Consider the following 23,923-nt stretch of genomic DNA (forward strand, 5'->3'; position numbering starts at 1 on the left):
AATCAATTTTTGTTGATTGTTATTATCCATCGCCACGTGCAGAGTGACGTAACGTGAATGCACAGGAGACTGGTGTTTGGCGTAGCAGCATGTGATTAGTTAGTTAGCCGTCGGGATTGTCTACACTACTGCTGATATAATAGCAAACACGAATATGTAAATTCGAATTCATATGTCAACCACTGTTGTCGCGTCAGCAATATTGCATAGGATTTGCATCCAAAGTTGGTGATGAACAAGCCTCAGGTACACCCTGGATCCTAGAGTATTTGGTACTACAAGCAGATGCAGTTTTCGTTTCTTACTTTTGCAAAGTCGGAAAAAGGAGGAGAGTACTTTTGGGGTTACAAGTCAACATGAGTCAACACTACTAGAGACTGCGCACATGACAAAGGTGACAGATAAGAGAGAACAAAGAACAAAGAAAGTTCCCCTGCCCATCCATAGTTGATCAGATTCGGACGTGACACTAAAATTCACAAGAAGAAAAGAAATCTATAAAGTTCTTAATAAGTACTGCTAGTATTCTCTCTATTTTATAATATACATATATTATAAATCGTTTGTCTTTTTCCTATTAAAACTTTGTTAAGTTTAATAATACCTTTTTAAAATATATTTTGATAATATGTTTGTTTTGTATTGAAAATACTATTTATTTTTCGATAACTTGATCAAACTTAAAAAATATTTGATTAGCAAAAAGAAATAAAATAATTTATAATATAAAACAGAGGGATTAATAAAGAAAAAGAAAAACACAAATATCAATGAAATAACCAAAAAGAAAATCCAGAAAGGGGAGGAATTTTTCTTGGCCCAAACACCCTGACCGTCCGAGGCCACCAAGAAAGAAAGAGAGAGATCCCTTTTTGCTTTGCGCTTTTGCAAACCCTTTTCCAATTCTTCTTCTTTGCGCCTCTCCAACCTTCCTCCGTATATATCAATCATCGCCCAACTCCAGCTCCCAACTCCCTTCCCTCTCCTCTCCTCTCCTCTCCTCATCCGGAGACGCCACGCCGACACGCAGCTGCGTGTGCGAGGAGGAAGAAACCCAGAGGAGCAGCAGGAGCGAAGCAGGAAGGAAGCAGAGGAGAGGGAATCCAAGGTGAGGGAGGGAGAGCATGGAGTGCTCCATCTCGAGGACGAATCTGAATTGCATCAGCCTGGGTGACCCGGACACCAAGAAATCGGTCGCGCTCCTCAAGCAGGTCTTCTTCCCTTCTTGGAATTCGCGATTTTCTTTAGGCTGTACTACTACTCTGGATGGATGGATGGATGGATTGTCTTGACACTCTGGATAGGATAGCAGAAAGCCTGGAGCTTTCTTCGTTGAGAATTACGATCATCGCTAAATTTCCCATCTTTGTGTTACTGCTATGCTAGTTTCTTATCTGTACCTGTCCAGGGTTGTTTTTCCACCTCCATAAAACGTTCTTCGATTTTATTTTTCTAATAACAACAAGGTACTCTAGCATCTAGGAATCTGCGTGTTACAACCGTTTCTTTTTTTTTTTTGGGTCCATGTAGCAGTTCATTGGGTTGGTCCGTAGAAGTAGATTTCTGGATTTCAGCTATGTGCATCGGTTCAACAAAGAAAACGTGTCCTTTGTTATTGTTTACTCTGCTTGGTTTAGTAGAGTTATTTGCACTGATTTGTGCTACCCTTTGTCAACTGTTGCTTTGGCCTGGATGCTAATACCTCGTCCTTAGCATGATTGCACCTTAAATTAAGGATTAGTAGTACTAAAGATTTGCTGAGGTGAGATGAGAGTGACATGCCATGGCCTGCCTCTCTGATCTACTATCCAACTGCCATGGAAGCACCACTGAAGACTGGCTTCTCCGACCTTCCACCCGATCCTGGGCGATCCCGGATCGAGCCAGATATTGCCTGGAGGCCCTTCTCCCTATGTTTGACTCATCCTAGATGGGTTCACACTTGTCGATTCCGGTCAAAGAAAAAAGCTTTTTCACGGTCCCATCACACCAATCTACGCAACTTGCAGTCGTCGAGCTTGGATGGACCATGTTCGGTGCTACTTGTTTGGTGTAGTCATATCATTACCTGGATTTGTACTACATTCATTTTCGATCACAATTCCCCACTGTGCAAATTTGACCTCAGTTTCTGTTACATATGCCCAGTTTTAGAAGAATATCAAAGTACAACGCGTTGCGTGGAATTATTCTAGCTGTACCATTACATTAGTTATCTCATCTATTAGTCAGTTAATCTGTGCCATTTGTCTAAACTATTAATGTTCATCTTACCTATAGGAACTGAATGAGAATAAGATGGCACTTTGCAGTCATATGCATAAACTTCTAACATCATAGTATTATATTCCTAGTTCTACTAAAACTGTCCAAGGACTACCATTTGTGCCTTGAGAAACATTTTACAAGGTTAGAAGCTGATATAGCTAAGTTTTCTATTATCGTCAGATGAAAAATATAGCAACTGAATTACATGTTCTATCAGTGCTGTAAGTGGGTCATTAGGCATGTCTTTGATGTGAACTTTCAGACTTCATTGTCACTGTGCTCTGCTGGTTCTATGTATTTTAATAGTTTTTAACCATATTTTTTCCTAAACAAATGTTTCATCCTTCTTCATAGGCATGTCTGGATTCAGGCTTCTTCTATGTGGTGGATCATGGAATAAGCCAGGAGTTAATGGATGATGTTTTTGCCCAGAGCAAGAAATTCTTTGACCTTCCCATCAATGAGAAAATGGAGCTTCTCCGGGATGAGAAGAATCGAGGCTATACACCCATGCTAGATGAGATTCTTGATCCAGAAAATCAAGTGAATGGTAATAATATTTAACTCCTGCATGTGTTGTTTATTATTAAAATTGCATGTCATGATGTACTGACATACTCTTGGTTTTGAGATTATTAGCAAGCTATTAAAATTGGTAGCAACAGTACCTCCCAAAGAAAAGTTGATAAAAAAAAATGTTATGCATAGACAGCTGCCTTGAGTAAACCTCATTTCATTTTCTACAGTTATGTAGTTTTTCCTGCTCCAGGTTTCATACTATTCATACTTGTGCATTTTCAGGTGACTACAAGGAAGGGTATTATATAGGTATTGAGATACCAGAAGATGATCCACAAGCAAACAGACCATTCTATGGTCCAAATCAGTGGCCATCCGATGGTGAGTTGTCTTTCTTCTGTTATTAGAAAAAAGAAAAGATCTCTTCCAAAACTGAATGCTAATGAATAAAATACACACTGTCTAAGTTATTCCATCTATACTATGCTGTTATGAACAACAGTGCAGTGAACAATATATACATGTCGAACTTCACCAGCTCAACTATTATACTCACTTCGTTACAAAATATAAGGTATTTTGATTGGATGGGACACATCTTATATCCAAATTCGTAGTACCAAGATATCTCTCATCCAACCAAAATACCTTATATTTTGGGATGAAGTGAGTATGTTGGTGTGGCAGTAAATCCACCGAATAAGCTTAGCATCCATTAGAAGTACTAACCCTTTGATCTACAATTCTTATACTTTGGTACTTGATAGGAAGGAAAGTTCCTCGGAATTGCATGGTTTTATTTACTTATTTTGCAAAATTTTCCCTTGCATTATTTCAGAAGTATTGCCAAGATGGAGGAAGGTGATGGAACAGTATCATAGCGAGGCCCTGTAAGTTTTGGACATGCTGAACACACAATCAAATTACACTTTGCTATATATGGATCAGTTCAACAATTAATATTGTCAAGTGATCAGTGATGATCAATTAGGTTTAAACACTTATCAACTAGCCGTTCTCTAAACCTGACTTTGCAGCAAGTTTTGGTGATGCTCTTTTTGTATGATTTATTACTGTAATGATTTGATTTGCATTCTAATGAATTCAGGAGGGTGGCAAAATCAATTGCAAGGATTATTGCCCTTGCTCTAAACCTAGAAGAGGACTTCTTTGATAAACCAGAAATGCTTGGCGAGCCCATAGCCACATTAAGGCTCCTGCATTATGAAGGTGGACAAAAAACAGGTCATGCATTCTTGCCGTTCAGTATTTTATTACACAAGAAACATAACGAATTCTGTCGTTTGATGTTCCTTTTTTCATCAGGTAAAGTATCAAATCCTGCAGAGGGAGTTTTTGGAGCAGGTGCCCATTCTGATTATGGCCTAATCACTCTACTGGCAACCGATGATGTAGTTGGTCTCCAAGTAAATGCATCTTGAATCGACACCTTATCAAATGTTTCATTGATTTTCGTGACTTCTAATAAAATGGTAGTTTTCCATCTGAATTATGCAGATATGCAAGGACAGGAATGCTCAGCCTCAAGTATGGGAATATGTAGCTCCTGTAAAAGGGTGAGCTTGCTAATCTAATCACTTAGCAATATTTATGCCAAATTCTGATTTCTGTGTTGGCAGTATAAAATTGGGATGTATCAATCATAAGGTATTCTACGGCCTATGCCAACTGTTAGTGAAGATCCTTACATGTTTTCCCTCTATTTTCCAGAGGTTTTATTGTCAATCTTGGCGATATGCTCGAACGGTGGAGTAACTGTATTTTCAGGTTGGCCAAACCATCCCTTAAAGCATGTTCTTTGGAGTCATTGTTTTTCTTTAGGAGAACCATCTTGGTGTCATTGTTTTTTTTACTAACTGTTACTGTTCTTTATTATAATACGGCTGTCTGCATACCTGTAGGTCAACCTTACATCGAGTGGTCTTAGATGGACGAGAACGTCATTCTGTAAGTTTCTTCTCATACATAAATCTTCATACAAGATGAGCTAACTCGTTAACGGCGCTGCAAGCCTCTACAAATCTTACAAATAAATCGAATGGCTTTAATTACTCCTTTTCCAATTCTTCAAACAGATTGCGTTCTTTGTGGAACCAAGCCACGATTGCGTAGTCGAGTGCCTGCCAACCTGCAAATCTGAATCAAATCCTCCAAAGTAAGGACACATTCCCTTTGATGATCACAATTCAGCCCATGTCCATAACCATTGTTCATCTTCACCGGGGCGAGAAACATAATGTGTGTTCCATTGTCCAACCAGGTTCCCTCCGATCACTTGCTCGGCATACCTATCGCAGCGGTACAAGGATACGCATGCCGATCTGACCGCTTACAGCAGCAACAAGGCCTAGAAGGCCAAGCGCCATTTTGATCTCATCCAAGCTCTCAGCTGTACTTAAGATGTACAACCTGCAATAATAATCCCTTAGGATGGATTGATGGTGTTCTATACTAATTAAATTAATCCCAGTGTACCTGTAACCCCAGTCTCATAGTGATATAGTAGTATACTAGTGATAGTACATTGTTCATGAAGTGAGGAGTGAGCAGTGGCATCTGTTTTTGTACTACCATATGTGTGGGTGAGCTCCAGGGCTCATGCTTTTCGCTGTCGATTTCCCATCTGCTTTGGGGCAGATATAGCTTTCGAGTTGGATGTGTGGATAATTCTGGTGTCTGCATCTGTTTTTTGGATGGTTGGTAGGTTGGTCCGGTCCCCGTTTGTGGTTGTGGCCGGGATATGCGTCGTGAACGCGTGGCTGCGTCTCACGCCAGGAACTGTGCGAAATGCGTAGCGTCACGGTGTCATGAGGCGTCGAGATCTGGGTAGGAATCTGCCCTTTCTTTTGGATCAATAATTTCCAGTTGCACGCTATTGAGCTTGTGGTGTGTGCGAGAGTAAACGGAAAGGATGACTACAAGTAGAATTGACACTTCTATTTGGGAATTTACCGTGTACAGTACTTGCATGTGACAGCGATTTCAGGGTCACTAAGTAGTAGAATTGACACTTCTATCTGGGAATTCGATCAGTAGCTGTCGTAGTTATTTCATTGATGTACACTTCTATTTGGGAATTCGATCAGTAGCTGTCGTGGTTATTTCATTGATGTGCTGCAAATCGTACTGATCATGCAAACGGCTCGTTGCTTCAAAGGATAAGGATGTTCAATTTTGATTAGTTATATCTCTCTTTCTGTTAGGTGCCTTAATAAATGCTTCTGGTGGTAGCAGAAATCAAACAGGTCAGGGAAGGGCTTTTGCTGTTGGGGAAAATAGGAGATTTGCGGCCCATTACAATGGGGACTAAAACTATGTGCTTATTGCACTCATTATAATCGATCTAAAGAATGACAAACACTGGTGGTACACATGGAGATTGCTTCCATAATGTTACAACTGATGATTTATATAGACAGATAAAATGCCTTGCAGCAGCAGCAACGGCGACAATGGCAACACAACATAGCAGTATCTCTACTGCATTGGAGACGAGCGAACGGAGAAGGCTGCGCCGTCGTTGAGAGGCAGCAAGCTATAATAGGCGCCATCTTTGTCGATGCAGCACGCATGCCACTTCATCTTGTATGAACCCTGAGGAAATTCAGACACATCCAGCAGGCAGCTAGAGAATCCCACCCCACTGTCACTCGCTTCGAAACGCGCAAATGCTGTCACCATATCCTTCTGCTCAACATGGACCTTCTTCCTCCTTTTCTTCTCCCTCTTCTTTCCCAAATCATCCTGTACGAACTGCATAAGCTTGGTATTAAGACCAACCATTCCAGCAGTTTTCTTGCGTATCTCAAACTGTTTGCTTCTTGTTCCTGTTACATCTAAGCAGGAGGATGCTGAGCTTGCAGCTAAAACGCAGTATAGCTTCGAGATATCAATGTCACTCCTCTCTAACACACATTTCCACTGCAAGCAAAGGGTCAGGGAAAGCTGGAAACTACTTGGTACTGATATCCCGTCTCTGTTTTCTGGATTTGAATCATATAAATGAAGTTCAGCACCAAAGCAAGGCCTGCATGATATATAGTAAACAAGTTAACCATTATTACAGATCTCCGTGACCGATGCATTACTGAAACACAAATTTCAGAGAGGAATGGTGAGATATACATAAAATAAAACTCTGTGATCATCTACCTAGGCACATGTGGCTTCTGAAAAAAAAAATTAAGTTATCCAGCATGGTGAACTTCTCATCCACAACTAATTTTAAGAGAACAACATGCATACGATACCTTACTCTGAAGAAGTATTTGGGTAGAACAAATGGCAATTCCATAACCCTCTGCAAAATGTTGGACAGAAATTGCATCCCTTCATGCAAAGGAGATACACTGTCCTCTCCAGTCGCTATTCCTCTGGTGTCCCCACGTAAGCGAAGCAAATATGCCACAGCAAACTTGCAAAGACGATAAGAATCCTTTTCCAGAATACCTGAACAATTCATTCTTGTGACAATCTGTATGGAGTGCACTTCATCACAACAAATGGGCATTAATTGTTGCAGTTGTGAAACAATTTGGCTATCAGTCCTATCCACTCTTTCATGTAAATCTTGTACAACTGAAGCATGAGAAAACCTCTCTGGAAGCCTGCAAGGCTCCACACTACTATGTACCTTTGAGAAATCCACAGAAAATGCAATACAAAATGCCAGAAGTGAGCACATGAAAGCAAGCCTGGCTATGCTAGAAAAACTTTGGTGATCCATGTCCCCATGGGATACAGCAAGCAGATCATAACTATGTGCCAGTTCACTTAATCCTAACGAACGATTCACCAAAGCAAGTAATTGGCTGTTATTATGCTCTCTAGGTACACTTGAATGGTCTCCAATAGCATCATGATGAGATTCGTCTCTCTGATCAGTTAAATCTGCAGTAAGGATACCAAGAAAATCTGCTAGGATCTCAAGAAACGATGCCCTGAGACTAATAAACCACCTCTGGAAAAACAGCTCATGACTTGAAGAGGTGTTTGATAAGAGGGGATCAGTAGCTAAGAACGTTCTGCTGCAAATATCGGTAATCTTTGCTTGGGAACCATGCAACTCTGAAGAGTCAGCAAGACTACTGTCAACATTTGTTTCAACCCAGTAAAAGTTCTCATGAAGATCGCAATCTGTTTTAAGCTCATTGACCAACTTAATGATAGCTGAAGGGAAAAGCAGTAGCTTCATCTCAATCTCTCCAGCTGAAATAAGCAGCAATGATTTGAACCAAAAACTGAAAGAGCCTGACCCAAAATCATCTGCAAGTTTTCTGAAGACAGACGACGCCGCAAACCAGAGGCCTTCACGACAACAGTACATAGCAGATCTATAGGCATCCCAATACCTCTGGTTTCTGAAAAGCATTTTTGTTATCCGAATTGCACACAACTCCTGAGTTAACCAAACAGAAGGACTAAAGAATATGTCAGGTTGTTCTTTTGAATCCCCTGATTCTTGATTGACATCTCGAGTTTTACAAGCATACCATGAAATACAAGCACACATTACCAGATGGAAAGATTCGTATGTGCTACAATACAGAGAAGTATTCTGCTGCACACACTCAATCAGCTCCTTGATGCTATCATAAAGATTGCAGCTAGCACTAGGTGTTTTAGAAAGCATATTATGACAAGAATTTGCAAACTTGAGTGTCCAAAGAATTATATTATGCACTATAGATACTTCCTTCTTGCTACTAAATTCAGCGGGGTCGAATTTTAACTTATCAAAATCTGTTCCCATGTGAGAAGCCTTCATACTAGCAGATACTGGCTTGACAATATCATTTGAAGTGTCAAGTACTTCACGGGCAGAATTTGTTTGAAATGATTCAACATTGGCAACAGAAACTTCGGAGCAATCACTGTCATCTAGTCGGGCTAGTTCTTTTATCAGGCATCTTAGTTTATCAAGAGCAACAGCAGCAGCAGAAGGGTAGCACACAAGAAGTTTTAGCATACTGCTTAACATAGATCTGTACATCTTGAATTCAGAGGACATATAGGTATGTTTCCTTATTGTTTCCTTGTTTCCAGTGCTTATTATTTGATTGACCAGGGATATATTATGATTTACCATTGATGTTACAATCTTATGCACGAATTTGTCCTCCGCATTTTCAACTGTTGACAGGAAGTTGCTGGTAATCCCTTGACACCCATTGTATGTCAATGATGAACCTTCCTGAGTAATCATGTTCTGATGTGACCTTGTTTGCTGAAGAAAACATAAGGTGCCAGCAATAACTTTAAGAGCAGTACCTTGCATCTCCCAGGAAGAAGAATGCAAAGAACTTTCAGCAGCCAGAACAAGCTTAGATAGCTCACAAGTATTGACTAAATGAACAATTGGAGCTTTGCCACAGACTATCTGAAAAGTTTTTATAAATCAATCAGATATAATGAGGAAAAAGAGATGTCTAGACAGCACGAACAGTAAGACCTTAGTGTTCACCTTTTGAAGAACCATAAATGCATCTCTCTTACAATCAAGTGGGAAATCATCATCATCAATTAGCTGTAATAACGTCCCAAAAACAGTCTTTAAAACAGGAAAATGGCAGATGCTTCCGTGAAACATGAAACATAAACATTTCAATGACACAGTCTTCATGCAATGAGAAGATTCATGCTCCAGGAACAATAACAGCAATTCCACCTGAAATAGAAAAATCGAAATAAAGTTTACTTTTAAGTCAATTCACAAAGGAAACAGAGAGCATTGGTATTAATGCCCCCAGCTTCTCAGCAAGAGGGTAAAAATACATAGCTAGTAATTCTAAAAGAAATTTGAATCACCTGATTCTTGATTGTCATCTCTAATTTTAAAATGTGACTAAGGTGTCCTTTAGTAGCATGCCAATCACAGGAAATGACACAAGGAAATGGGATGCGATTAATAGCATCTTCAGATGTTTGAGAAAACACGAATCAGGTTATAAAGTGCCAAGCATTCGAAAGAAAGAGAGTATATTTACTTCTATAAACAGAAAACACATGCATATGATTATTGCAAAGTGAACTAAATGATGTAACACAGAACATAATTGCAGCGATGAGTTAGAACAAATTAAGTCAAATACATATGCTACCAACTAGTGGATTACACTACCTGATTGCAAAACAGAACAACTGATTTGGATGCCAATCTTGAAAGTGACAAGAGCATGTCAGCTTTGAAATTATCTTCCAACGTGCCCAGAACGATCTGCTTTCCAACCTGTGACATCAAGAGTGAAAATGCTTCTTTAAAATGTGATGAAAACAACTGCAAGAAAAAAAATCAGAGATCCCACCTAAGATTGGTGTATAAAGCAAAATATATCATTAGTCTTTTATGTTCTACTACTCCATTTCAGAAAACTAGCCAGTTTTATTGGTAGGTCCAATTTCACAAGATAAAGTCGACAGATAGCATCGAGACTATCATCACATATTTACCTATTTCATAGACTTATTTTTTCATTGGATGTTTTCAGAGCTTTGGTCTTCACATTAACCCGTAATGCAAAAACTAACTTACATTTGTACTCCCTCCATTCCTAATTGATCATCATATTACATGAGTGCACCAAGACCAAGAAAATATAATAACTCTCTCATGCTACATTTACTTTAGCAATAAACTTGATGCATGCACAATCCCCACTATTTTCTAGCCAATAGCAAATCAAAACACTTGTGTGTATGGATGCATGAATCAATGCTCATTTACCCCAATGCACAAATAACGAATAGACTTAATGAATGAACACAAATACGATGATCATTTAGGAATATTTTCAAAAAAATTATATGATGATCAATTTGGAATGGAGGGAGTAATAACTAACAACTTAGGTGTTCAAGGACTAGATTACTATTGTTGTAAATCAGAGCAATGTGTAGTTTTAAATTTTCTTTCCTTGATGATTCCTTGGAGTATGTGCACATGATTGGTAGGCATATGGAGTATTGTTAAAGCAATGAATCCGTAAGAGTGAGAAAGCAATGTAAATGTTGGGCAACTTAAGAGTAAATAAAAAAAGATTAAAAAACGAAGTTAAGCAAGAAACACGTATATCCATGAACACCTCATGAACTCTATGGATAACAGCCAACGTACAGTCAAGCTTGGGGAAAATCTTAATCGCTGCCATGATAATTTGAGGTTGTGATGTTGGTGAAGAAATTAATCTTCGAAGTGATTCAAGTGTAATGTATGAGAAATCCACTGATAGCCTAGAAAAACAGGCAGCTGCAAACAAAGCCGCTTTGACCTGCCAGATGATAACCATAATACCATAATAATTAGGTGAGTTGAGAAATCCCAAGCCAAATTAGATGGATTATTGAGGTTATTACAACCTGTAGCGCATTGGAGGAAGAGAAGGTGGAGAGGATGAGAGAGCGGAGGTGGAGGCTGTGGTGGGCGAGGTGGGCGAGGCATCCGAACATCCGCAGCGCGAGAGCCCTGGCCCGCGGGCAGCCAGCGTCGTAGGCGGCCTTGACCCTCGCGAGCACCGCCACCTGATGTTGGGGTTCCGCCGCCACGCATGCCATGGTCATGGGCAGCGAGCCGTCGAGGCCGAGGAGGAGGAGGGCGCGGAGGATGCGGGCCCGGACGGCGTTGTCGGCGGTGGCGAAGTGGGTGGCGAGGCGGAGGAGGATGGTGTGGGCGAAGAGGCGCGGTTCGGAGGGGAGGACGCCCAAGGCGGAGGCGACCGCGGGGGGGACGGCGGCCGGCGGCGAGGCTCCGAGCTCCCGGAGACGCGGGGCGACGGCGTCGACGGCGCGGAGGCGCGTGGCTGCAGGGAGATTGATTATTTGAGATTTGAGAGAGAGAGAGAGTGAGGTGAGGGTGAAGCCTCCATGGATGGAGGGGGGTTTACTCTACTCACCGGGGTGGCGGGAGCGGAGAGCCCTGTCGAGGTCGATGCTCCATTGCATGGCGGACGACGCCGCCGGTAACTTGTCCATCGCCGCCGACGCCGACGCCGACGATGGCGGCGGAAACCTCTTTTTGTGGAGAGGCCCTTGTGTTTGTCTTGTTTTACGGGTTCCTCTCCTTTTCTCTAGTGGCCGATAGGGGTGGAAACAGTACCGAAATTTCCGGGATTTCCGGCTGTTTTCGGTTTGAATCGACCGTTTTAATCGGTATCGATAATTATTGGAGTTGTAAATGAAAATAATAACATATTTCGAAAATAGTAGCAGAAATAGGATAGAGATTTTTCTAATTATTTGGTCAGTAACCGTATTTGTATAATAATTTCCGTTAAAATTTAGAGAAAATTCCGAAAGTTCCCTGGCGGCCCGGCCAGCCCAACCCATTGAAAACCAATGAATAAAGAAAGCCTAGCAGGCTTGCAGCCCATCAGGGAGGGAAAATGATAAGGGGAAAACGTTGTTAACCCTAGCACGTAGCATGTGGACTTTTCTGAACTTTGGTCTTTTTCAACTTATCGATATTGAAAAATTGTTGAACTTTGTTTATATTGTTTGTCGAACTTATTGTTATATCATTAATCATCATATATTCATATAATGGTATTACGTGGAGTGTTATGGTGCAAGAATAAAATTATGAAGTCCCCTTCATGTATAGTTAAATATGTGATTATGCCACACCCCCATTGTATCCGACGTGAATTTTTTACTTTCAACCAGCATCGGTTACCGATCCAACTGTCCAGCTTCCAATATAGCAATATCATCGATATGCTATCGCTTTCGGGTCTACCATTTCGATTCCGTTTTTGAGAAAAAAAATAGAAATGAAAATTTCAGACCGTTTTCATCCATAATCGGAGGAGATGGGGCATCCCCACCCTTACGCGCCGGCGGAGCTTCACCTACCGGGCTTCGTGCCTCTGCAACTGTCTGCCCTACCTTGCCACCTCCATCTTCGTCCTCCTCGCCGTCTGGCTCATCTCCGGTACGCTGTTTATTCCCCTTCTTCCCTCCTCATTCTGCAACCGTCCCCAAATCCAATTTCTCTCTGGAATTCAGAGTATATCTTTGATTTGCTTCGGAGTACCAAGACCGGCTTGCCGATTTCCCATCTGCTTTGGGGCAGATAGCTTTCGAGTGGGATGTGGTGGATGTGTGGATATTTCTGGTGTCTGCGTCTGCTTTTGGATGGTTGGTCGGTTGGTCCGGTCCCCGTTTGTGGTTGTGGCCGGGATGCGTCGTGAACGCGTGGCGGCGTCTCATGCCAGGAACCGGGCGAAATGCGTAGCGTCACGGTGCCCTGAGGCGTCGAGATCTGAGTAGGAATCTGGTTTTCTTTTGGATCAATAATTTCCTGTTGCACTACTGAGCTTGTGGTGTGCGAGAGAGTAAACGCCAAGGATGGCATGTTGCAACTGGCTAGTATATACTCCATGTAATGTAAATACTTGCATTGGACAGCGATTTCAGGGTCAATTCAAGTAGAATTGACACTTATTTTGGGGGATTAGATCAGTAGCTGTCATAGTTATTTCAATGATGTCCTGCAGATCGTAGTGATCTTGCGAAGGTCTCGTTGCTTCGAAGGATGAGGATGTTCAACTTCGATTAGTTGGATATCTCTTTCTGTTTTCCTGTCTTGATGAATGCTGTTCTAAACCATGGTACGTTGGCATTGGGGCCCTGGTATGTTCTGTTTCTGGAAGTTTGAAGAGGTCGAACAGGGCAGGGCTTTGCTGTTGGAGAGAAGACTGTAGAGATATGCTGCCCATTACAATGGGAGCTAAAACTATGTTCTTATTGCACTCTTTATAATCGATCAAAGAATGAAACACTGGTGGTACACATGGAGATTGCTTCCATAACGTTACAACAGGTGATTTATATAGACAGATACAATGCCTTGCAGCAGCAACGGCCAACGGCGACAATGGCAACACAACATAGCAGTATCCCCTACTGCATTGGTAGGTTTTATTACTGCAAAATTTGACCTCCGCGGCGTTACCGGTAGCTGCGGTATACGGGGGTGTACATGCAGCTCTCTGCGTATTTCTCCAGATCCCTGGGTTGAGGCAGCCGGGTCGCCAGTCCTGCACAGAACGATTGGCCGTGTCAGAGGCCACGGTTTTTTGGCACAGGACCTGGATGGTCGTGGAAAGTGTGACTAGAGTAAACGACATACCAAGTTCATAGGCTTTTGCAGCCACGCTTGCGGCAATGCGAGCAGAAATCTTTCTGATGTTTGTGAAGGGCGGGAAGATCGATCCCTTCTCAAAGTTCTCCTGAGTGGCCTGATCAGCTAGTGTTTCCGCTGTTTACGAGAATGGAATTAGTTCTGGTGTAGTACTGCGGTACGCGTCATAACTGTTTCGGATTTGAGCAAACATTCGACTGAGTACTTACAGGCAGCTAGAAGCATATCCTCGTGAACACGGACAGCTCCAGAGATTACGACACCGAGGCCGAATCCAGGGAAAATGTAGGCATTGTTCGACTGTTGTGAATAGCGAATCAATTAGTAACAGTCAATTTCTATTTTGGCTTTGCTGTCTCTTGGAATAAGTATTTAAGCAAGGAAGCAGTACCTGGCCTGGCACATGTATCTTTCCATTGTACTCCACAGGGTCAAACGGACTGCCGCTGGCAAATACTGCACGACCCTGCAAGGATACGGATGGATCATCATGAGTTATGCATTATCACGTTTTACAAAATCATTTTTTTGTGCTAAATATGCATAGCACGATGTCTCTTTAGTAAAAGTTGGTAGTCAAATGGCATAGGATTTAAAACAGTGAGTTCATAATGCCAGATGCTCAACAAGTACAGATTTGCAGCTCACCTGGCTCCAATTATATGCTTCTTCAGCAGTACACTCAGAGTGTGATGTGGGGTTTGACAGAGAGAAAATGACGGGTCGCTGCATTTTGGGATTTCCAATATCAGAAGTTAGCCAATCATCTGGTAAATACCACAAAGTTACAACTTGACGACAAAGATGTCCAACTAACCTCGTTAAAGGAAGCCATGGCCTCAATAACTTCTTTAGTAAAAGTTTTGCCAACTCCGGATGTTCCAATCAGCACAGTAGGTTTGATGGACTACAGAAAGAATAGGTAAACATTAACCATTAGGATACAAGAAAACAAGCATAAACAGCACAAGTTTCGGCAAAACCATCAGCTAATAATTGAATAAATCTTGGATGTGCATCAGATGAATACCTGGACAGCATCTAACAGTGTCGTTACAGGTTCATGCTCATGTGCCCAAGGCTTTTTAAATGCCTGGAGGGATTCTTTTCGTGAGTTAACGATCAACCCCTACAAAATAGCACAAATTGTATGGTGTTAAAACTGTTGGATGCAGAGGTGAAATGTTGCATTAACAGCATTCTATTCCTTTTGGTTCTATACCTTTGAATCCAGCAGCCAAACCTTCTTGCGGCACTCCTCAATTGGAGCCTTTGTCTGAAAACCAATTGAGACCAGCAAAGTTATAAGCCGTAAGTACCATAATGAATTATTATAACAGTACAGCAGTTAGATTGTGAAACACTATATTACCTGTTTTGAAATCTCAAGAGCAATGAGTTCTGCAATACCAGTTCCAGCCTGCATGCAAATGCATCATGTTATGTGTTTCAGGGATTACGTCATGTTTCAACAGTTGAGCAAAGATTACAATAAGCCGATAAGAGAAATCTTGACCAACCTCACCAGCACCAAGGAACAAATAAGTGTGTTCAGCCAGGGTTCCACCAACCACCTTTAGTGATGATAAAAGACCTGCAAGGACCACAGATGCTGTTCCCTGCAATCCATACATTTTGGTTTAATTTAGAGGGCAACAAACAGAACAGTGGAAATTTATTCTATAAGAATATATTGTGGTGAAACTAAAAATATCATGGCTCAAACAACACAAGTGGTTCATTTACCTGGATATCATCATTGAAAACAAGATGACTCTTGCTGTATTTTGCAAGCAAATCAAATGCGTTGTGATTGGCGAAGTCCTCAAACTGGCACAAGGAAGATTCAGTTTCATTAGCCCTTATATTATGTCTATTATGAAAACAATGAAAAGATCAAATAATAAAAATATATTTTACTATGAGGCTGGGGCAGACCTGTATCAGAACTTTCTCACCATAGATTTGCTTAACGGCACTCATAAATTCTTCCATGAGCTCATGGTACTCCTGCCATCAAGGACAAGACAAGGTTCAGATCTTAAGTTGTCAATTTATACAACACCTTCATTACTCCAAGCAAACCCTTTTTGGTGGTACCTTGCCAGTAGCACGCCTTTGCCGGAGCCCAATGTAGAATTCATCATTCAACAATTGCTCATTGTTTGTACCAACATCAATCGTGATAGGTAAACACTACAAAGTAAAAGTGCAATTTGCAAATTCAGATGATTTGGCTGTTTTTACAGTTTTCTGGTAGAAACAGCCGAAACCATAATGTAATGGATATGAATGCTTACAGCTGACGGGCGAACTCCTCCAAGGGCAGTGTACAGAGAAAGTTTACCAACAGGAATACCCATTCCCTGTAGGAAAGATCATTGCAACAACAATAAGTAAAGTTTCTGAAGTAAGCAACTAATCAGACAATCATACCTGACAACCCAAATCTCCAAGCCCCAAAATGCGCTCACCATCAGTAACAACAATAACTTGAATGTTTCTCTCTGGCCAGTTCCTTAGCACATCAAGAACCTTTCCCCTAGAATGCACTTCCAGTCAGTCCAAATCGAATAGGTAGAGAGAATAAAATCAACACACTATTCTTGGATATTCAAGCAAAGCTAGGCAAACATACTTGTCCTTCAAGCTGACATAGAGACCCTGTGGTTGTCTAAATATGCTCCCATACTTCTGGCAGGCCTCACCTACTGTTGGTGTATACACCACAGGGAGAAGCTCCTCCACATTATCAATCAAAAGCTTGTAGAAGAGCCTCTCGTTCCTCTCCTGATAAACACAAAGGTATTATTATCATATCTTCAACATGCTGTTCCTCCACATTGCCCAATGCCCAGTCATTTTTGTTAAATTGTAAATCATTCAAGAAGTCATCAGGTAAAAAAGATTAATTTGGATTACCTGGAGATCCATCATGGCCATGTAACGCTGCAAAGGTACACTGTACTGGCGAAGATTATGCATGATCTTCTTCACCTGCACAAAACATTAAGGAGGGCTTAAAATAAACGCCACAGAGTGATAAACAGGTTATAGTTGCTTATTGATGTAGCTCGTACTTGAAGATCCTGAGACACAACTGCCGGAGGAAGAAGGCCACGTAAGTAATGAGCATCCCGCTCCTTCTCACTAAAGGCAAGGCCCTTGTTGTGATGTGGATCCCTCAAAAGGGTGTAACCACTGTTGCACAAGATCAATTACATCAGCAACTCCATTTCAGCATGGTGAACGAAATAAATCAGTTCTCAGTGCACAAAATTATGGCCACTTATTCGTATGAAAAAAAAACTGCCAGGCCAACATTCTATAGTAGCACGATTCTCCTTATGAGTGCCTAAATTGGTGTTTTGCAGTACTTGCTGTAAGTTACTGTTCTCAGCTGTATTTTACGATCTAGGTGATAATTATTGTTATATAACTCAGCACATGTGTGTTAAATTTATAATTAATTTCCAGCTAAATTTCATTGTCAAGGGATGGCGGAGAAAACAAAGACAGACAATATTGGCATGGCATGGGCCAGATTAGAATATACCCCACCCACAGGAGTGCAGGAAATATAAAAAGCTACTAGTAGAAGAAAACAATCAAATCTTTTTTTCTCAGCTACCCGGGACCTACTCAAAATCCATCCAACATTAACCCAGTTCAGATTACTCCAGCAGTATAAATTATCAAAAAAAAAAAACACCAACAGTAATATTCTGCGAATTTTTTTTTTTGAAACCGATATTCTGCGAATAAAATGAATATACTGTAAAAAAAATAAGAACCGTATAATCCGCTGACTTGAGGCAAGAAAGAAGAAAACAAATTTGAGCTGAACTGATTGTAATATGTTTCTTCGTGAGGAGAAGGCTGCGGTAAATTACGCAAACAAACAAATGAAAGGGACAGATTCAGCTTTGGCAACTGCCACACGACAAAGAAATCGACTGGATCAACACAAATTCGAGATTTAGCACGATTCGAGCAAACAAGCAACAAAACAAACCGAGCTGCGAGAAGGCGACGCATCCTCACTTCTAGGCACGTCAAAATTCCAAAACGGATTAGAATATTTATCACGCGGGCGAAACCGTATACCTAACCCAGATCAACGCGCAAGCTGAGCTAAATCGGCAAAAAAAAATCCCCAAAAAAGTGCTTCAGATCGACGCATCGTAACGTCCGCCGCGACCCCACCAAGATCCAGCCCCCCCACGGCGATCCGATCCGATTCGAGCACCGCTCACCTCGCGACGGAGAAGGCCCATGGCGTGACGGGCACCTCCTCGGTAGCCATGTCCTCAACCCCGCCGCCGGCCGCCGCAACCTCCTCCTTCTTCTCGGTCTCCGCCGCGGACTCCATCGCGACCGCCTCCACCCTCCTCGGCGCCGCCGCACGGACCCTCACCGCCGCGGCCCTCCTCCGCACCTCCCTGCAGCTCGTGCATCCGCTCCCGCTCCCGCTGCTGCCACCCTCGCCGCGCTTCCACTGCAGAGGCACAAAAACACAAACACGTCACGCTCGTTCGTTCGTATCCCCCCCCCCCCCCACCCCAAAACCCCCCAAAACCACACAAGCAAACTCCTCGCTCGAGGGGAGTACGTACCAGCGGGGAGGCGGCGGCGGCGGCGGCGGTGGCGGCGGCGCGCGCGGACAGCATGGCGGCGAGGTCGGCGGAGGCGGTGGTGGTTGGTGGGGCGCGTCGCGTCCTCGCGTCGCCGATGGCTGGGGGGAAGAGGAAGCGAGCGCGTGAGGGGGGTAATGGGAGGGAGGAGGCCGGTATAAAAAAGGAAGGGGGTTGCGTTGCGGAGGGTGGCGCGGCACACGTGACGTGGACGAGGCCGTCGGGTCGGAGTGTTTTACGGTTTATTTTATTTTACACGCGGGGGGGAGGGGTATATGTGGTGGGTTGTGCGCGGTGTGGTGCGGTGATGTTTCCGCACGCCTCGCCGGACCGGGCCACCCGGTCGCATGTCGCAGTCGGCGACGCTCGCTGGATCCAGTACGTTGTATTTGCGTCCATTATAAGGTTTTGCATAAGTCGGCTGTGGGTTTAACTTAACCTAAACTTGCGGCTCTCACGCACGAATAATCTATGTATTTTTTAATAACCGAATAATCTATGAAAAGGTAAAGTTATCGCACTATTTTACTTTTTTAAAAAATTACACAGCACATGCTCGCACACTAACCCCTATGAACACACACGTAAACCCTGCATCTATGAGCATCTTTGAAGACTGAGCCGGTAAATCCTGAAGATTGACAAAGTCACCACGGGCGTCTCGTCCTACCCTTGAAAGCACAATACCGTTAAATCCTGGAAAATTCGCTCCCATGAAAAGTCGAGCCCAGCACCATTTTACTTGGTGATGCACAAATAGAGTAGTGAGATTCATATATAAGTAAAAATGATTTTGGTTTAGTATATGTATGTACTCTACGATTGTATAGTTGATACAATGATATTCTGCGATATATTATCTGATTATGGATAAATGGCATCTTTATATCTTCTACGTTTTATATCTCTTTGTATGGCTGACTTGTAATATTATCTTGGTTTTTAGTTGGGGGTATGTGTTACTAGGTTTATTTTTTAGGGACGAAGAGAGTGCATATAAATGTATAATAGGGTTTATTAGTCATCTTGATAAGCCAATCACCAATATAAAAATCCATATTCCACGTCTATTTATTACTATCTCGCGTATACCTTGATAGAATTAATCTCCATACTCGACAATACCATTGCCGGCTATATCCCGTCGACATCATTTTCCTAATTCAATTTTTTGTTTTGTTCAACTAGTAGTTTTCTTCTTCTCTCTTAAATTATCTTATATGTAACTTTTTTTCTTCCTTTCAGAAACTTTAAAGGCCCGAGGAGAAAGGGAACACTGAGCGTAATAAGTGAAACTTACGGTAAGTCGGTAAGTCGTATTTCTTGTAATGGAACTTTGAGGCATAAGATATTTAAAATTTTCACTCGCAATTAAGAGGGAACAAATAATCTTTGGGTCTGCCAGATTAACACTAGTTGAATTCAGGAAAATTGCAAATGGATCATCATTTTTTTACGCAAAAAAATATATGAAATAAGTTTTTTTGAACGAGAATGTTCAGAACAACTTGAAACTGTCCCATAGTCATAGCCTCACAGGTCTGCACTGCCGGCATAGAGTACATCGAACACATCAGATTTATTTGCTTGTCACTTGTCCTTGTCATATGGCTCGCTAATCACCTGTAGGCACAGCACATGCCTATCAATAATTATGAGCTGGTTGGTTAGAATGGAGCAAACCCAAGATTGTGGCTCCAAATCACCGTGTAATTAAGCTTTGGAATGTTAGTTGAACCGTGGACCATATGGCCATCAGCGTGTGTGGTTGTGTGGACTTTGGGCGTCAAGCCAGTACACGTCGAAGATCGAATCGTCGTGTGTCAATTCAAGCCACCTTTGGTTGAGCACTGGTAATATGTGGTCCTGATCACTACTGATTCCATCACACAGCTATATATGATTCCATCCCACAGATTTGGGGGAGGGGGGGGGGGCATAAAAAAAGAAGGCACTTGCCTTTTCCTATGTGAAGGTCGGAGTAGGCATGACGATGGGTTGTTTGGTTAGTAGCTAACTTTGCCAAACCACAAGACATGTAGGATCATATGACTAAAAAGTGTGGCGAGCCACAGTTGTGATAATGAACCAAACGATTGTCTAAAAAGTTATGGCATAACTATCCTTAGACATGGCAAATTGAAGATAGCAACCAAACAGTCCCGTAGTATGTCTTATAGCGGACGAGAGGTTTTCAAACTTCCATCCGGCTTCTACTAGTAGTAGAAAATAATTTGAACCATTGATCTCATTTGATCGAAGGATTCGGATCTATTTATAATATCACCCTACTAGTTATCCGTAGAAACAAGGAGTGGCGTTATTATATAAAAAAAGGTACATAGGGGTATAATCGTTATTTGGCAGGGACTATTTTTTTTATTCGATGAAATATAAGTAATGCCAACGCAATGGATAACCACATATCGATCTAGAAAAAAACATAAATGAACAAGTTATACATATTCACTATATTAGTAAATTATTGATTACTCTTAATAATAATAAATAGTTCAGATTATTTCTATGGTAGGATAATACTTTTCTTTTGCGGGGTACTGGTAGAGTAATACTAATAATAAGAGCAGCAGAGAATCGCTGAAAGAAAAAAAAACAGCTTCGCCATACATATTTGACAGTAAGTATATGCAAATTTACAAATGCGTTTTGCATGACTACTTTTACTGACACGGCAAAAAAACATAAATAAATCTTCACATACCGCTACACTTTTTTGCATGATACTACTACAGCTACATCCCAGCATGTTCCAGCATGGCGTTCGGGGCCCAATTAAGAGCGACCGGACGGATCGGCCTAGAACCAAAACGAGCAGATCTAGTTCCAGTTCATTCATTCGAGAGGGCGCACACGCATGTGGTGGCGTATCAAAAGCGTGGATCGGATCGATGCATCGACGCGCGCATGAGCGTCTCGTCGATCGGCTCGTCGTCGCTGGCGTGCCACGGTGCCAGTGCTGTTGGCTATGGGCTCATGCATGGCCAGGTGGGAAGTGCGGCCAAGTGGGAGCAGCTAGCAAGCAAGTGGTGGTGGTGTGCGAGAGTACGAGCGTACCACTCCAGTTAGGCCACGGGAAAGGAAATTCGAGCGGGTTACTGTACGATTACCACGTGCCGTAATTTTCTCTGTTTTAAAGCACGATATAGTTCGGGCTACCTGTTACTCGTTCCGTCCTAAAATATAATAATGTCCAGATTTATAGCTAAAATTTATTATATTTGGGACAGAGTTCCGTAAAAAAAATGTTCCGTTAAAAAAATATTTTAGGATGGAGATAGTAAATCGTAGGGTAATGGTAACCCCATCCCAAATAATTTGTTAAAACTCGATTTGGAGTGCATTTGCTAATTACGGTTCCCTTTGGTGTGCTACACGATTTTTTATTATTGTGCATATGAAAAACGAGGCACTCCATTCAAAATTTGCGCAAGAGTTCCGTCAAAAAAAAAGAAATTGCGCAAGAGAAAGGTGGGTCTTCTACAATTTTGCTGCTGCCACGCTATTTGACTCATGCACAGTGACCTCGCGTTTTATGGACACAATATCCCACCCCAATTAAATTGCCCGTGGCTCGTGGGGGTCACACGACACGAGGAGAGAGAGAGAGAGGTGTGTGTCAGTGCGATGTCGCAGTCTCGCAGAAATCTCGCACAAGCGTGCTACTCGCTTGTTCTAAAATATATAAAAAGTTTTGAGATTAAACACAATTATTAGAAAAATATATAAAATTAAAATAAAATAATATTATAATTAGTTGAAAAATGAGGATAAATGAAAAAAAGAATGATATGGAACTGTGATTGGTTGGAAAGAAAATAAAGTTGTTATATATTGAAATAAATTAGGAGTAAAAGTTAAGCTCTGTTTAGATTCCAACCTATTTTTTAGACTCGATCATATGAAACGTTTGAACATATGTAGAGCCTTTGGGAGTCCCTGTTTATGAGTACAAGCCAAGGAAAGGTAGACGATAAAGGCAAAAAACCTGTGATGCAGTCTCGGCTCAGTTCTCCGGACAACCATGAAAGGAATCACACTACGACCATGGGATGGACCCCCCCGCCGATGGGCTGGGTTAAAGCAAATGTGGATGGCTCCTTCATTCAATGTTCGGAAGCTGCTAGTGCTGGAATTGTCATTCGTGACCACACTGGCTCAGTACTGCTCACTTCCTGGAGAATTATCAGCCATTGTGGATCAGCGGAAGAGGCGGAAGCGACTGCATGCTGGGAAGGGGTGAATCTCGCAGCTGAGTGGGTGAAAAAACCGTTAATTCTTGAGACAGACTGTGCCAACTTGGTATCTATGCTTACGAGCTCTGGATTTGATCGAGCGCAGCTCTGCCATGTCCTCCGGAGTATTAAATTTTTACTCCAAGCTTGCCTGATTTTCGTGTGCAGAAGATTAGAAGGGAATGCAATAGAGTAGCCCATGATTTAGCTAAATTTGCCATGCGTACGAACCATTCAGCTGTTTGGCGTATGCAGGCTCCTTCTTGTGTTTTTGGGGCTCTGGCAAATGATTGTAATCACATTGATGAGTAATCAATAAAGCGTTCCCTTCCCCCGCAAAAAAAATGCATGAAATATTAAATATATGCTAAAAAATAACTAATAATACAGATTGTGACTAATTTGCGAGATAAATTTTTTAAATCTAATTGCTCCATGATCTGATAATATGGTGTTACAGTAAACATTTAATAATAATATATTAATTAGGCTTAATAAATTTATCTCGCAATATAAAAGCGAAATTTATAATTTATTTTATTATTACTATAAATTTAATATTTTAAATATATGTTCATATATGTGATTTGATACGAAAAAACTTTTAAACCCTTATCTAAAGACAGCCTTTTGGAGTAGTACTCTCCCCGCAGGCGGTGCGCAAGCACAAGCAGAAGCAAAGCGGACGCGTGGCGCGAAAGGGGGGCGCGCATTCACTGGCGCGCCGCGGCGAGTAGCCCCGCAAAGGGGTGGGCCCCTGCGCCGACCGCTTCTCGGTCCCCCTCCCAATCCTCCCCCCTCACTCACCGCGAGCCCCCAAACCGAAGGACACTGACCAATGGTCCCCACAGGGAAAAGTGGCCCACACGGCAGCGACCGGATGAACGCGACGAGAAGGTACGAGGCGGGGGCGGGGCCGGGAGAGAAAAGTGGACAGGAGTTGGGGAGTTGAGGCCTCCCCTGGGTGCCGCCCTCGCGCCTCGGCCTCGCCCGACGCGACCGGTCCACACGTGATACTGGACTTCCCTTTCTCTCTCTCCGCCGTTGCTTCCTCCGCTGCTTCTTGTTTGTTTTGTTTTGTTTGTAGCGGT

The 23,923-nt window shown here is 42.2% G+C and overlaps 3 protein-coding genes and 1 long non-coding RNA gene across 5 annotated transcripts; 2 read left to right on the plus strand and 2 right to left on the minus strand.

Annotated features, from left to right (window-relative positions):
- The first annotated feature begins 879 nt into the window (after positions 1 to 879).
- Positions 880 to 5,475, plus strand: LOC4326767 (2-oxoglutarate-Fe(II) type oxidoreductase hxnY). 2 transcript variants are annotated; one of them, XM_015762248.3, is made up of 11 exons: positions 880 to 1,211; positions 2,623 to 2,818; positions 3,070 to 3,168; positions 3,626 to 3,677; positions 3,896 to 4,032; positions 4,114 to 4,214; positions 4,306 to 4,364; positions 4,519 to 4,575; positions 4,710 to 4,755; positions 4,884 to 4,963; positions 5,069 to 5,475. In XM_015762248.3, the coding sequence occupies exons 1-11, from the start codon at positions 1,125 to 1,127 to the stop codon at positions 5,157 to 5,159; spliced, it is 1,005 nt and encodes a 334-aa protein (XP_015617734.1). In that variant the 5' UTR covers positions 880 to 1,124; the 3' UTR covers positions 5,160 to 5,475. The 2 variants fall into 2 exon arrangements, with proteins under 2 accessions (XP_015617734.1, XP_015617743.1); XM_015762257.3 differs by having other exon boundaries at positions 3,896 to 4,017.
- A 635-nt stretch (positions 5,476 to 6,110) lies between these two features.
- On the minus strand, positions 6,111 to 11,840 carry LOC4326768 (uncharacterized). Its single transcript, XM_066312514.1, has 8 exons — positions 11,697 to 11,840; positions 11,164 to 11,603; positions 10,890 to 11,075; positions 9,929 to 10,036; positions 9,272 to 9,475; positions 9,079 to 9,187; positions 7,059 to 9,001; positions 6,111 to 6,835 (listed from the first exon to the last, which is right to left on the minus strand). Exons 1-7 carry the CDS (start codon positions 11,773 to 11,775, stop codon positions 8,937 to 8,939), a joined length of 1,191 nt encoding a protein of 396 aa, XP_066168611.1. The 5' UTR covers positions 11,776 to 11,840; the 3' UTR covers positions 6,111 to 6,835; positions 7,059 to 8,936.
- A 712-nt stretch (positions 11,841 to 12,552) lies between these two features.
- Positions 12,553 to 13,279, plus strand: LOC107279861 (uncharacterized). The gene is made up of 2 exons (XR_001542497.3): positions 12,553 to 12,733; positions 12,808 to 13,279. It is a non-coding gene; the product is annotated as an uncharacterized lncRNA (long non-coding RNA).
- Positions 13,280 to 13,500: 221 nt separating this feature from the next.
- On the minus strand, positions 13,501 to 18,697 carry LOC4326769 (NADP-dependent malic enzyme, chloroplastic-like). Its single transcript, NM_001401655.1, has 20 exons — positions 18,562 to 18,697; positions 18,202 to 18,443; positions 17,026 to 17,146; positions 16,868 to 16,942; positions 16,584 to 16,735; positions 16,382 to 16,487; positions 16,246 to 16,311; positions 16,046 to 16,141; positions 15,884 to 15,955; positions 15,692 to 15,775; positions 15,466 to 15,564; positions 15,318 to 15,365; positions 15,168 to 15,221; positions 14,976 to 15,074; positions 14,763 to 14,852; positions 14,594 to 14,671; positions 14,337 to 14,411; positions 14,155 to 14,245; positions 13,934 to 14,062; positions 13,501 to 13,841 (listed from the first exon to the last, which is right to left on the minus strand). The coding sequence occupies exons 1-20, from the start codon at positions 18,613 to 18,615 to the stop codon at positions 13,753 to 13,755; spliced, it is 1,920 nt and encodes a 639-aa protein (NP_001388584.1). The 5' UTR covers positions 18,616 to 18,697; the 3' UTR covers positions 13,501 to 13,752.
- Positions 18,698 to 23,923: the final 5,226 nt, after the last annotated feature.

Source organism: Oryza sativa, chromosome 1, assembly GCF_034140825.1.
Source record: "Oryza sativa Japonica Group chromosome 1, ASM3414082v1".
Taxonomy (NCBI): Eukaryota; Viridiplantae; Streptophyta; class Magnoliopsida; order Poales; family Poaceae; genus Oryza; species Oryza sativa.

Bases quoted from the DNA above. Each gene is read 5' to 3' on its own strand.
- LOC4326767 (XM_015762248.3), top strand. From the start codon at position 1,125: ATGGAGTGCTCCATCTCGAGGACGAATCTGAATTGCATCAGCCTGGGT. The intron at 3,169-3,625 runs GTGAGTTGTCTT...GCATTATTTCAG, and splicing joins AAATCAGTGGCCATCCGATG to AAGTATTGCCAAGATGGAGG. The intron at 4,215-4,305 runs GTAAATGCATCT...TGAATTATGCAG, and splicing joins ATGATGTAGTTGGTCTCCAA to ATATGCAAGGACAGGAATGC.
- LOC4326768 (XM_066312514.1), bottom strand. From the start codon at position 11,775: ATGGACAAGTTACCGGCGGCGTCGTCCGCCATGCAATGGAGCATCGAC. The intron at 11,076-11,163 runs GTTGTAATAACC...ATCATCTGGCAG, and splicing joins CTTCCTCCAATGCGCTACAG to GTCAAAGCGGCTTTGTTTGC. The intron at 9,002-9,078 runs GTACTGCTCTTA...ATGATTACTCAG, and splicing joins TTCTTCCTGGGAGATGCAAG to GAAGGTTCATCATTGACATA.
- LOC4326769 (NM_001401655.1), bottom strand. From the start codon at position 18,615: ATGCTGTCCGCGCGCGCCGCCGCCACCGCCGCCGCCGCCGCCGCCTCC. The intron at 15,956-16,045 runs GTACCACCAAAA...CCTTGATGGCAG, and splicing joins AAAGGCGTGCTACTGGCAAG to GAGTACCATGAGCTCATGGA. The intron at 14,246-14,336 runs GTACTGCTTCCT...TATTCACAACAG, and splicing joins AGATACATGTGCCAGGCCAG to TCGAACAATGCCTACATTTT.